The sequence below is a fragment of the Dendronephthya gigantea genome, unplaced genomic scaffold, assembly GCF_004324835.1.
Source record: "Dendronephthya gigantea isolate DGI-Jeju-01 unplaced genomic scaffold, DenGig_1.0 000112F, whole genome shotgun sequence".
Taxonomy (NCBI): domain Eukaryota; kingdom Metazoa; phylum Cnidaria; class Anthozoa; order Malacalcyonacea; family Nephtheidae; genus Dendronephthya; species Dendronephthya gigantea.
In genome coordinates, this window is record NW_021163122.1 from 230,285 (window position 1) to 245,014 (window position 14,730).

The 14,730-nt window shown below is 36.5% G+C and overlaps 1 protein-coding gene across 1 annotated transcript in view; it reads left to right on the plus strand.

Moving 5' to 3' along the window:
• Nucleotides 1–14,360, plus strand: part of LOC114535178 (neurogenic locus notch homolog protein 1-like) — a 75,705-nt gene extending 61,345 nt beyond the window's left edge. Inside the window, exons 11-19 of the mRNA XM_028556559.1 lie at nt 74–199; nt 4,085–4,210; nt 4,790–4,915; nt 8,550–8,675; nt 8,837–9,361; nt 9,640–9,758; nt 10,530–10,588; nt 11,713–11,834; nt 13,513–14,360. Of these exons, the coding sequence (XP_028412360.1) occupies nt 74–199; nt 4,085–4,210; nt 4,790–4,915; nt 8,550–8,675; nt 8,837–9,361; nt 9,640–9,758; nt 10,530–10,588; nt 11,713–11,834; nt 13,513–13,811 (1,628 nt within the window). The 3' untranslated portion in view covers nt 13,812–14,360. The remainder of the gene's footprint in view (nt 1–73; nt 200–4,084; nt 4,211–4,789; nt 4,916–8,549; nt 8,676–8,836; nt 9,362–9,639; nt 9,759–10,529; nt 10,589–11,712; nt 11,835–13,512) is intronic.
• The last annotated feature ends 370 nt before the right edge of the window (nt 14,361–14,730 follow it).

Here is a 14,730-nt window from a genome sequence, read left to right on the forward strand (position 1 = left end):
ATCACCATTCTCTTACTGCGTACTGCGGATTATATATGTCCGTGATTTAACGACGTTTTTTTAAAACTTTCAGAAGTCGACGAATGTGTTAGGAATCCTGAGGTATGTCATAAAAATTCAAGCTGTGAGTACAATAACGGTTCTTACGCCTGTCAGTGTATACATGGTTACTCAGGAGATGGCAAGAACAATTGCACAGGTAATATACAATCACTGTTATTACAGAAAGGGTTGTGGACGGTGAGGGTCGATTGCATCACGCAGGTCGACTAGGCTAAGCAATTTCTAGGCTAAGGGGATGTTTAAATGAGCCCAGTTATACCCGAGATTCAACGAAGCGTGAGATGATTTTGCGGTATTGAAATGAGCAGATAACATGATTCTGGCAGTCGTATATATAATCACCAGAAAAATAGCATGTGCTTGTTTGGTGTCATAAAAACTTATTTCAAAGTCCTCTCACGCTTCGTTGAATCTCAGGTAACCGGGCTCATGTAAACAGCCCCTAAGCTATCTCTTTGCAAGTTGACTATAGGCAAGCTGCAACCGCGATCCTAGAGCAAGATGAGACAACTCCTTCCCGTAATCGAAATGTTAATATTTTTATAAGCAATATATTTAGCCAGCGCGCGCGTGGCACGGGCTAACTCCGCCGCGCGGGACACGAATCACACTCACTCTATTTATAAATTACCCTGTCAGGTGTCCTTTTTGAAAACTGTCCCGCGGGCAAATGTCGCATAAAATCGGACTTTTCAACTCGTCCGGGTCAACTCGCCTCATGTATAATCGGCCTCTAAATTATTGGATGATAATTTCCTTTAAATTTTGGAGAAAAAGCTGTCACTTTTCGATGCGTTATATGTGAAAGGAAAAAATGTCTGAACAATGGAATAGCATATGTAAACACTTGTGGCAATAGGCGTCATAATTATTATCCGCAATGCAGATATATAATGGAAACTAATGTACATGTGATCATTGTGATGAACTGTAAAATTCAAATGAGGTTTGTTTGTGGACGTGCGAGTTTCTTTCATAAATAAATACCAAAACTACATTATGGAGATGAGAAACGCTTGGAAATATTTCGTACATTCAGCATCCTCAGCCTGCCGAAGTGGTATTTTTTTCAACAGCTTTCAAAAAAGCATGTTAAGAATCCCCATATCTAAATGTGTTTTCTAACATATATTTGATCAATAAAGTTAAAGAGGAAAATGCTGATTATTATGTGACCTAGGCCTACAAATGTTGAAAACATTTTAATGGTTACGACATATTACGCACACGATATCCTGTGCACGGTTTAGATGTGAATGAATGCGTAAAAACTCCTGACGTATGCCACAAAAATTCTACGTGCACAAATACTAAAGGAAATTATACTTGTGAATGTATGAAGGGGTTCAATGGCGATGGTTACCATGATTGTTCTGGTGAGTTTGTCAAGAAGCCATGCATGCATGCCACTAAATGTATTACGTAACGCCGTATTGTAGGAATTTAAACTTTTGACAAAGAATAAGAAATCTATTTAGACTATAACAAATGTACATGTTTCCATGGTACCTAGCTTCAGTGTCTAAGTATAAAAGCAATGAAGTATTTCCTTTGTTTTCGGCTATGGTTGGGCCGTTGTCCGCCCGCGTTCTATACGAAAAATACGATAAGACCATGTAAATTCATGTAAAATTCGAAAACAGGCGCTATATTTAGCTCGCCTGCACTTTAGTGCAAGAGAGCTATTGCTATAGTGTTGGCGTCCGCGTCCCCGTCCCCGTCCCCGTCCCCGTCCCCGTCCCGTCCCGTCCCGTCCCCGTCCCGTCCCCGTCCCCGTCCCCGTCCCCGTCCCCGTCCCGTCCCCGTCCCGTCCCGTCCCCGTCCCCGTCCCCGTCCCGTCCCCGTCCCGTCCCCGTCCCCGTCCCCGTCCCGTCCCCCGTCCCCGTCCCCGTCCGCGTCCACACTACATGATAAGTAGAATGTTAAGATGCCACTTTTATTTTCCCATTATTTTCAACTTATCTACTTAAGTAGTCTATTTGTTGCAAAAGAACCATTTACCAGGGGGGAGTGAACATTATACAACAAAATATAATGATAAGGTCAATGTTAAAATGCTATATTTTTTCTATACTTTGGCTTTACATCAGAGGAATCATTATCAATATAAGTCATCAATATGCATTGTGACTATTTATTGCCATTTGGTACACATTTATACAATAATAAAGAGAGTTTTGCTCAAAATTATCAAATGATAAGGTGAATGTTAAGCTAATTAGCATAATGATAAGGTCAATGTTAAGATGTTATATTTTTTAAATATTATGGCTTTGTATCAGAAGATTCATCATAAATATAGCTCATCGATATGTCTTGTGACTATATGGTGACATTTAGTACACATTTACACAAAAATAATGGGAATTTTGTTCAAAATTATCAAATGATAAGGTGAATGTTAAGCTAATTAGCATAATGATAAGGTCAATGTTAACATGCTATATTTTTTAAATATTATGGCTTTACATCAGAGGAATCATCATAAATATAAGTCATCGATATGCATTGTGACTATTCAGTGCCATTTGGTACACATTTATACAATAATAAGAGAGCTTTGCTCAAAATTATCAAACGATAAGGCAAATGTTAAGCTTATTAGCATCATGATAAGGTCAATGTTAGAGTTATCCAGAGTTATCACGCTCATTACGATTTTCATGGCTATTGTGTAGCCCTGTTTTTTTTAGTTCAAAGTTGTAGCTGAATCATATTTAATGAAACTATTCAAATATTTTCACCCGTATGCTACCATTTGTTTGTATTGTACATGTACAATTATAAATTATGAGATTGTGTTGTGACATGCCGTATCAAAATTCAATCGCTTAATATAGAAATCATTCAGGGAGTGAAAATATATAAAACGTAGTCCAACGTTAAAGTTTAAAGAATATTGTCAGATAATTCGCAATTACAAGCTTTAGCACATAAGTATTTATAAGTAGAAAGCCGATAGGCTCGGAATGCAAAGGCAAATGGCAACGCATGTGACATATATTTGCATATTATTTATGTAGATACACATGCAAATATATTATTAAAGCACCTATAAGATTTATGTACATACCTTTTCGTTGTTTGATGCATAATCCTTTTTTGTGTAGATATAAAAATCCAATCTTGTTTATTTCATAAAGCTAGGCGCACACACGACGATTTTAGTCGGCCGATTCCTGTTAGATTGTCTAGATGGATGTTTTCATCAAAATGTGGCGACTGGCGATCCATACTTGGTCATAATATTAGACCATATGATTAGACCAAGTAGACTCGCGTACACGCGCGAGGCGCGAGCGCCGCGAGAAGGAAAACATGTCTGGGCAAGGGCTGCCTATATGTCTAAACCAGAATGGACCAACTACCGTAAAATCGTTGTGTGTGCGCCCGGCTTAAAGCAGGGACTTTTGCCTGGTCCGTTAACTTACCTGTTGATATCACGTGCGCGGATTGCGAGAAACGGAAGAAATATTGGTCACAAATAAAACTAATGTAATTCCGAGGCCAGTTTTGGCCAGTAATTCTGAGGTCACAACTAATATCTGAAGTTTATGCTTAATATTACCTTCCAACGCGGATTTTAGCCTTGTAATTTGTAATAAAAAGATCGGTAATTTGTGCTTCATACAGATACCTTTCATACAGAGTTTAGCCTTATTCTAGACAAACAGTGCAGGCGAGCGTAAGGTGATTTCAGCACCTCTCTGGTTTCTTCTTATATTGTTTTTGGTCACTTATAATCTTTCGGGTGACCGTTTGCTGGAGCGTAGAACAACTATGATCACAAGTGTCCAAATCGTGCATGAATAACACATAAATTTGCGCCTCTTTCTCAACCTTCTTGAAAAGAAACTAGAAATGAACTTTGGTTTCTCATTCACTTGCCACATTTCTGTATGACACTTCCTGTAATAGTGCCTTTTTTGTGGATTCCTCGATCGTTGGTATAATAGCGCAAATATCAATATATCGAGCAAATAAGTGATTACTCAATTATTCAATAATTATTATTCTTTAGATGTTAATGAATGCTTGGAAACTTCTGACATTTGCCACAAAAATGCTACTTGCACCAATATTGAAGGAAGTTATTCCTGTCAATGTTTGAAAGGATTCATTGGGGATGGTAGACATAATTGTTCTGGTGAGTTTCATAGCCAAAAATGCAGGTCGGTTAGGTGCGTGGGCTCAAGCGGTTCAGTTTTCAGTTCTTTATGCAGGTCAGTGTTGCTCAAAGACAATATGGCGATTGTTTTAATCTTATCAACCAACCACACAATCTATAAACAAACAGAATTATAAAAATGAGTATAGTAGATATTATTATAAAAGATGACTCACTTATCGATGCTTGCGCGTCCACTTAGCTCGAACATTGCTGAACATTATTTAATATATAAGTTTTGCCTTGTATCATAAGACTGGAACGCTAGCTCCGTCGGAAGTTTGAAGCCAAGATGGCGGAAATTGAAGCTTTTTTGTAAGTATGGTCCAGGCTTTCGGCGCGGAAACATCCTCAGCCTTGCCGATGTGGTGTTTTGATAAATTTTCACATAGTATCAGAAAGTGCGGAAATTACTCTTGATTTTTCATCCTCTTGCTATACATTTCGTGTTGATACTGGCTATATAATGGTGTCTTTTCCGCAGATATATCCTGCTTGTTACGAGAGTATGGAAACATGTACTAAACGTTAACTCAATTGATTGCTAATACTCTTTAGATGTGAATGAATGCCTGGAAACTCCTGATATTTGCCATAAAAATGCTACTTGCACCAATATTGAAGGAAGTTATTCATGTCATTGTTTGAAAGGACTCATTGGGGATGGTAGACATAATTGTTCTGGTGGGTTTTCTGATATAAGTTTTAGTACCATTCATTAATACTATTTAATATAAAATCTTTGTGCATTGGCCTATATCTACTCACGCGATTGGTTAAAATCAATCACGTGGTTCCTTGTTGCCTTGCGACAGATCATGGGAATAATAATTTATTCGCAATATCACATGAAAATCATGGTTTATTCAAAAATGACAGCCTGCAGCGAAGCTTAGATCTTCAATGCAGCAATCAATGAACTCAGGTTGCATATTAAAAGTGTTCGAGACTTTATGTTCGTGCTTTGTCCCCGAGCCGGTGCGGAGCACCGTGCGAAGGTACTAATTCCGCTCGGATATTTACACCCACGATGTGCAAATGCGAAATCAAAGTCGTCCGCCATTATGCAATGGACCTCACGCCGTGGACGGTCTTCTACATTATGCGCATGCGCCAGTGTGAACTACTAAGCTCTTGATTGGTCGAGACAAAAATTTGTATTTTCAAACGTCAATGAATAACTGTCATTTCGCAAAATTTTGATGAAATTTATAAATTTATATTTTCATAAATATGAACTATATGCATTTTTAAGTTAAATTTAGGGGGAACTCGAATGTGATCAAGACTTTTCACGGTTTAACAAATAACAAGATGAAATTTTCCACGAAACTCACCGTGTATAATGTCTTAATGAAGTCGGAAGATTTTACCGTTGATAATATTTGATAATATTTCAGCTTTACAAAGTAATTCTTTTGTGGTAAACACAAGTTTAATATTCTCAAATGCATTTCACTATAAATCTGAATGCGTTATGAAAATCAAAACATTCCCGTGCCAGAACCAGCCGAGGCGTAACATAAAACTACGAAAGTTGTATGAGACGTATGAGACATGGTAATTAATAATAAAAACAAGACGCCTAGGCAGCGGTACACTCCGGCTAAGGCACAGGTTGCGTACCATATACATGTGTCCGTCAAAATAACGAGACCGGGCAGGGGTTTGTGATGCCTGAGCTAGAGCAATATTGTTCTTTCTTGAGGGCAAAATTTAGCTGTTGCTACCAATATTATTTTAATAGAAGAGCTATAAAACGGAGACAACAATGATACGTGACATCTGTAGAGTTTTAATGGCTTAGATCTAGAGTTCCAATGTAAAATTTCCACACATTGTTAAAGCTTGTTCAGTTGGTTTATCTTCCACAAAATATCCAGTTAATAAACAGGCACAGCCTGTATACAGTATATTAAAATCGAAGTTACTGTGTATGATGCAAACCTGCGAAGCTACAATATTCACCAATGATCTAACGACTGATTGTGCCAAAATCCTACGAGTAAAACCCGACGCCCTACGAATGCTAATGCCAAGGAAAACAGTCGCAGTATTTGATGGAAAACCCAAAATTTAAATCCTTTATAATCCACGGCCATTTTGACGTGAGCCCGTGAACCGTTTGAGGAAAAAAGCGGTTAACTCCATGAACGTAGGTCGCATTTGTGATGCCCTTTCCGGCCGCTGGTGTTTTAACCTTATTTGTACCATGGTTTTTTGATGTTGATATGACCGGGGCTGTGCTGATTGGGCACACCTCTCAGAAATTCTGTCGATTACCTGAAATTATCCTTTTAGTTATATTTTTAGGAAGTTTTATCTTTCTTTAACCTAAAAATAACAAAAAAGTTGAATTCACGTCCAAAATGCTGCGTTTTGGCCCCATTCGATGCGACCACCTATCGAAAAATGGCAAAAATCTTAAATATTCTATGATTTTGGTTCTTTTCTATGAAGAGACAAAAACATTTTCGATGTGTTATTTTTTTTTTAGATTCAAAAGACATAGTTTAATGTTATGGCATACCTCTGATGTCCATATATACTTCTATTTTTCTTTTTCATAAATCACCAACCCCCATTTTTCCCATTTTCGGCTCGATTTTGTTTGACAAATGTCGTCAAACTCCCGCATAATTTTGAACTTTCAAAAAAAATTTTCACAGTTGTGATGGTAGAGGAAAAATATTAAAAGTCATAAAAGGGCAAGCAAGTGGAATCCCTTGTTTAGGAATGATGAACAAATATTTATAGGGGTGTGCACATGTGCACACCCCCGGTATAAATAGGGTTAAGACTCCGGCGTAACTACGGTAGCCGGAGTAATAATTTACTATAACACTGACTATAGATAACTGACTTAACTTCCAGAAAAAAGTAAGAATCTTGTCGTATTTTTGCCATTATTTCACAAAATTATGAGGGTAAACTTTGATTCTTTAGAAATATACAGCTGTTGCGAATGCGAGATTGCGAGATGCTATGACTACAGTGCTTCCACGTGCAGGAAAATATTTCAATTTCGTTTTCAAACATACCATGTACTCTCCAAAACTCCCAACCCACATAAATTTTCTAACAATCATGTTACCATCCCTATGCTTAACTAATTTTGTTTAACCGAGGCGAGAGGTTGCTGCATGCATGTATTTCTAGTTTAGAAATAAACGCACTTGCTGACCATAAAATGAACTTGAAATGTCAATATTGCACTCGGCCGAAATTTCTCGTTTATTCTATGGTCAGCGCGTGTATTCATTTGTCAACAAAACACTCATAACCCTTAAGTATATCAGCAGTGAATTGGAAATGTCAAAAGCCAAATGACATTTCGAACCTTACTGCCTCTCGAGGAACCCATTCGGTTTGATCGATTTCGTTTCAGGACGTCGTATGATACCTATGCATTATTGCTTTTATACTACTTGCATTGCCGTATCCGAGTGTCTCAGGATCCGAGTAGCCCAGGATTTGGCATCTTTAATCCTTCGAATTCGCATAAGGCTCGAGAGGCTGTAAACCTGATCACCATTCATTTTTATACTACGATCATTTTATTCATTTACAAAAAATCTACTAACCGTAGGCGTTTTGAAATTCGAGTTTAAAAGTACAATTACTTTTCGAAGTAAGTTTTAATTGAAGCACGAACTAAAAAACAACCTATTTTCCCTTTAATTGAGCACGTAGTTTGCTCATTTTTGCCTCAGTATCTTTTATATTTCTTTAAGTGGCATCGTAAGCCAGCCCGACAATTTAGTCATGCTATATTAATATTCTGGTATTCATTGACTGTGAAAACAATGAATTTCTAAAGAGATGAATAATAATAATAACATCAAATTTGCATAGCAAGGCTAAATTGTCATGCAGGCTCACTGCGCCACTGATTTCGTACTAAGGTTTTCTTTAATGATCAGCCAGGCCGCCCTTGGCTTTCATGTCAGAGGCTTTTATACACATGCAGGGACGATGAAATCTTCATAAGGCGGTATCTTGTTCCCAAAAACATTTCAAGGTGCAATTTTTCTCAAGCATAGCCGGGCGATAAAATCCACTATAATCGTTAATAAATTACCTGTTTTTGACCAAACGGTCAGTGGCGTAGCCAGCTTCGTCATTTATGTGTTTTTATTGTGTTTTCATTGACTGTGAAAACAATGAATTTCTAAAGAAATGAATAATGATGATAACATAAAATTTGCATAGCATGACTAAATTGTCAGGCTGGCTACTAGCGTAAGGCATAAAATTGGACAAGAAAGCCACGGCTAATATTTTCCATTTACTTACATGGTTGTTAACTACTTTTTAGACGTTAATGAATGCGTAAAAATTCCAGATGTTTGCCATAAAAATGCAACGTGTATCAATATTGAAGGAAATTACACGTGTGAATGCCTAGACGGGTTTATTGGTGATGGTTACCATGATTGCTTCGGTGAGTTAAATACGAATGGCCTTAAACATCAATCGTCTTGAAGTTCGGATCGAAAGTTCTGCGTTAGACTAATTCACGTATTGTTTTCTATAAATATATATATAATAATTAGTTCACTACATTTCGAGAATATAAAAATCTTTGCTTTCAAACCTCTATAGAAAATAAACCTCCGCTTATAAAAACTCCAAGTTCAGTCTATGCGATCTTGAATATGGACTTCAAAATTCAGATCGAAGCACGCGATCCCGAGGACGAGGATCTAGTTTTTGAGGTAATGTCAAACGGAACCCTAACCACGGCTGAAATCACAGAAAACGGTTTTCTTACAATACCGGAACTTAAAGAAAGTGGAAGTGTTTATATACTGGTTAAAGATAAAAAGAATGCCCAGAATTTTCTAGTTCTCAATGTGAAAGCGATGCAATGTCAATGTGAACAAAATGGTAAATGTCAGAAAAAGCAGAATGTCACTTATCCAGTGAAAAGATCCGACTATATTTGCCGTTGTAATGAACCATTCGCCGGTGAGAAATGTGAAAAACGCTCAAATCCTTGCAGAGAACAACCTTGTTTTCCTGGACTCAAATGTTCATCCGCACTGAATTCTGAAGGATTTACCTGTGAAAAATGTCCACCATTATTTAAAGGCGATGGGAAATATTGTGAACTGAATAACGTGAAAGGTATGTTAAGGGCCGGGGAGTTGTGTGATTCATAGCTATGAATGCTAACCAATGAACTAGTCATCGTCATTGTTTAGAAGTGTGAGATGTTGGTAACCAGTATAATTATAATAGTTCCTGACTCCAAGAATATTATTTATAGCTATATATTGATTAATACAATTAGCCATCTCTTGGGGAGAATTATGTGAAATTCTGAACACAATTTTTGTAACTGCATATGAAATATGTTTTATCCAAACCTCAAAGTAGCTCTCTCTTGAATTCTGCTTATATAGACGTTGAAAAGAGCCACGTGGAGTCTAAGATGACATTGAAAAGTGAAGAATGGGATGACAAATTAATGGACAATACATCCAAGGAGTACAGGGGACTTGCCTCTCGGATAACAATTGAGGTATGTTGAGGAAAACATTAAATGATCCTATATACTGAAAACCAACTATTTGATGGCCTAAATTATAAATATATATATATATATATATATATATATATATATATATATATATAATATTTTCAGTTATAATATTTTTTATAATATATTTATATATTTATATTTATATACACTGTATGCATACGGATATGAAATAGTTGACATTCTATACGAAAACCTGCATGGTCGGTATAGAAGTAAATAACACGGCTATCTTATCGAAAAAACTACATTAATTTTGTAAAATTTATTGTTTTATAGAGGAGGTTGCGCGAAAAAAAAGCAGTAGATATACCTTAGAATTTAAATTATCTTTTCGTCCGCCAGGTTCATTCACTTCAGCACGACATTTTTTCTTATGAACCAATAGCCTATATAAACCTTTATCTGGCCGATCTATTGTTAATATATAGTTAATCTCTAAATTTAAACTCCTCAAATTATTCTAAAATAGCTGCAGAAATACGAGTATTTTACCTGTCGAGGTTTATATGACTCTAACTTTTGAATCGTAAGTTATAAATTATAAATTTAGACGTTTAGATTTAAAGATTTAAAGTATTTTACATACTGTTTAAACGCTTGAAATTAATTTTGATAATCTGTTTTCTATGCTTTGTCTAGTTTAATTTGGTTTTGACTCTTTTTTCTTCGTAAATTGAAATCAATTTTCCCGTCATATACTATCATGATTGATTTGCAGACGCTTTTTAGCAATCCTCTCATATTTAACAGATCAGAACAATTTACAACAACGTTCCAGGGTTTAGTTATGTAATTGTCAAAAACTTCAGGTATGTCAAATATAATAATCAAATATAATCTTGCCTTCATTATAAATAAATATGAGGATTTTTGTTTGTCATGTTTACTTCATAAAAACATGCATGTCTATACAAGAGTTCAGATACAACAGTTCCGGTCTCTCGGTTTGGGTAACAGTATCATGTTCAATGTCCGTTGTTTTCCTACATTTCAACTTTACCTAGACAATTCTTTCACCATTATAGGCTATACTTTTTTGCATAATGTGTAGACAAAATTTGCACAAATTACCATGTAAAAAATGAGAACTTGCACCAGTTGGCCAAAACCAAACACTTATGTTCCCGTATTTTTTCCTTCCGCGCCTTCCATTCGAGGAAGCGACGGTTTTGTTGTAATCATTTGTAATGTACACTGGCGGTCAAAAAGAACTGCTTAAATGCTGCTATTGTCGTATGTAACAGGAATCGTAACAATCAGATGCAAATTCTTAAAGAAGAAGCGAGTATAGGAGAGAGCTTCATAGGCATTCAGTTGGATAATTTTCTTACTCCAAGCAATATTTCAGTAATGTAATGCAACCTGCCACACTTCCAAGATAGTCAAACAATGGTTTCAGGAAGAGGGAGTGACAGAAATGGATTGGGCTGCACAGTCAAAATATTTTAGCCCTATTGAAAATCTGTCAAGAGGATAGTGCAAGAAAGGAATTAATTCATAAAGCGGCCACGATTTATGGGTTGCTGTATAAAGACTGTCCATCAGGATGAATTTCTTTTGACCGCTCAAGATCACCACATTAACAAAAAGTATGCCACGCCGGTGTAAGGCCGTCATCAATTATAAGGCCAAAGGAGGGTCAAAAAAATATTAATATTTCATATAGCTTAGCATGTAATCTGGTCTATATTTACTCGTATATATTGTTAAAGGGACAGTTAAATTCATTTGAGAGCATTTTAACTTGTTTTGAGCAGTTGTTTTTGACCGCCTGTGTATATCTCCCGCTGATGAGATTTAAATTTACCTCCTTACAATTAATCACAAAAAAAACATTATTTGATGAAACCAGAAGCAAACCGTGCTTGTTTCTCCCAATAACAGCTGGACACTTTAAGATACTTGCACCTAATTTTACGTGTTTTAATTACAGACCCGGGAGTATAATTGTAAATTTCATGTTGATATTTTCCGAAGAAGTAAAGGCTCCTCTTGAAGCATTGCTCAAGGTGGCAGAGACTGGAAAACTGGGGAACATGACCTTCGAGATGAACGGTTAGAAATGAATTGCATGCTGCTACAATTGTACAAAATAATTACAAAACTGGCCTTATCAGCTTATGCAAAAAAATGCGAGATTTCAGCAGCTATACACATTACCATATTAGTTTTATATTTTGAATATAATTATTTCCCTATATTCTGACGCAGAATAGACATTATACCGGAAGCCTCACTCTTCGCATTTGGCGTCCGAAATTTTTTAAGTTTGTGACGTCAACCAACGGAAGCCAAATACGCGAACACACGCAGGCATAATGGCACTTATATAGTATCCAATTCATAGAGGTTATAAATAACACTAGAGGGGACACCGAGGAGAAATTGGGAAGCGCGTTGATCGGGGGCAAATTCAAGTCCCAGATGTTCACTCATTCACGATGTCCGAGATCAAAGTATGTCGTTTTTGACGAGTTTTTTTTATTTCTAAATGGTTTTTCCCCTAAAATACCATTTCAGAATGTCTAAGGTAGTAAACCTGGTTCCAAAAAGCGCTATTTTTCCTTAAAAACCTGGAAAGCAACCTAAAAACGAATATAATTTTTTAAATACAAATTTTAGTTGTTGCTAACGTGGTGGCTAAGGAGGCATTGATCTAGCCAATCAGCGCTTGGTTTAGCATCCGGCACTTGAATTTGCCCCCCACTATCGCGTTCCCTTTTTTGACTGACATTTTTATGCCTCCTCTAGGGTTATTTATAATCTCTATGATCCAATTTGTGTCCAGTGAGCTCTATATATATATATGGAGTAGTAGCTTCGCTCATTTGGCTAATGTTCAAGTGAAGCCAAAGATGGCGGAAATTGAAGGAGCTATTGCAGGACACCCCAGTCTTCCTATACGTGCACGGTCAAACTGAATTCATAGTTTTTGGCTATTTTTTGGTATTTTTGAGTGGGAAATGGTAGAATTTTTATTGAAGTTAAATGCTGGTGCTCTGTGTTAGGATATTTTTAAGTTTCACTTAGATTTGCTGAGAAAGGAGCAATATCTGAAGAGAAGTGAGTGTGGGTTGTTGACGTTCTCGCAAATAACAGAATACACTAAAAAAAATGCAAATAAAATGTTACCTTATCTCAGTTTCAAGAGAAAAGATATATGTATTAAGCCACCTTCCATAAAAACAGTAACTTGGAAGGAAATTATCCGAAAAATATTTGACCGCTCACGTAGGAGGACTGCGGTCTCCTGCAATAGCTCCTTCAATTATGGCTTCACTTTTAGCAACCAAATTACTACTCCATATATATATAGAGAGAGAACTTTTTCATGGGGGTACAAAGTTCCTGCACACGCCAGAATGGCGTAGAATTACGTAGAATGAAGCGTGCGTTTTTGAATAATTTCGGACAGGAAAGCATTAGCAAAATGCAAAAGACGTGCATCTCGATTTCAGCGATTTTAGTTTGTAAGGATGATTTTCTTAGCACACGTACTGCGGTTTCATCCTATTCGAATGAGTATATAATTCTTCATATTCTCATCCGCATAACCACGATATAATATTGTATATAAACAAGATCACGTTTTTGACACGGAATATTGCCAATACTATCCTGCAGGTCTTCATGAAGACTATCCAACAGATGACTGGGTCGGGGGTAGATCACTGACAACATTTCACTTAAAATTTGTAATTCTAGTTGGAAACCTTATTATTTCTAATTCTAGTGAATGGACCTGATGTAGAGGACGACAAAAATGGCTCAATGAACGAAACGATTCGCATTGCTGTGATAATCGCTGGTGTTGTCGTCCTCCTTTTCCTCATTATACTTATTGTTGTGCTGCGCGTGAGAAGACAGAGAAAGCACAGGGAAGAGGAACTAAGGAAGAAGCAAAGAGCCGAAATTACAAGAAGCCAGCCGAAAGGAATTTCATACAAGGGAAAAGCTGGTGAAGAAATGGACATGAAAGAGATGGAATTCAAGGCTAGTTGCGTGGGTGGAGACTTAAATATCGAACCTTAATTCGGCGATTGAGATTCAATACCTGCTTTTAAATGAGAACATTTTAAATAACGATATCATAATTGTTTTTCTGCACTATCTATAACGCTTACAGTACTGTCCAGAAATAAGTAATTAATTTAGCTTGTATATAGGTACATGTTTTAGCGTGTCCGAAAATAACCTAACAAAAACCGATGTTAACCTGGGTCAAACCGCGGTGAGACCGATGTTGAACTTCAGTCGAACCTCGATCTGTAACATTCCGTTCGGAAGTGAACGGCAAACTCATATACTTATTCTTTAAAAATGATTGCGAATTGGGAATACTGGGACCTTATTAACACCATTAATATAATTCAATATAGAAATTACTAAATAGATATTATACTACTACACTTAATGTCGTTATATAATTACACAAGTTACTGCATTGAACAGTTCTTCTATAAAAAGGGTTAAGTTAGCAGTAATCGGTTCATTTTGCAGTAATTTTCTTAAATGGACATTATTATAAAAAGAATGTCTCTACATATAATTGGGTAATGCACTGGATTCTGCCATATTTGTCTTAAAATAATGATATAACATTAACAAAACTATAACAAAAAAAACTGATAACACAACTACTTTTACAGTTTCTTTCGTTTTTATTGCTTCAAAAAAAGGGGGGAAATTCTTTAACCAGCATTTTTTCACAGAAACAAAATTCAATTTTCTATCCACATGATCTCACGATACATTCATGCGTGTTAAGTTCAAGAGACACTAACATTCACATTCACATCCACGACTCCTCATCCGCGTCCTAATATGTTATCAAATTCTGCCGTGGTGGATTCTACCATGCCTCTGTAGTTTTACTCCAAATGAAGGCAAGATTTAATTTTTTTAGATTTGATTTAAGCCAAAGCGATTTAGAATTAAAGTCATTTTAAGG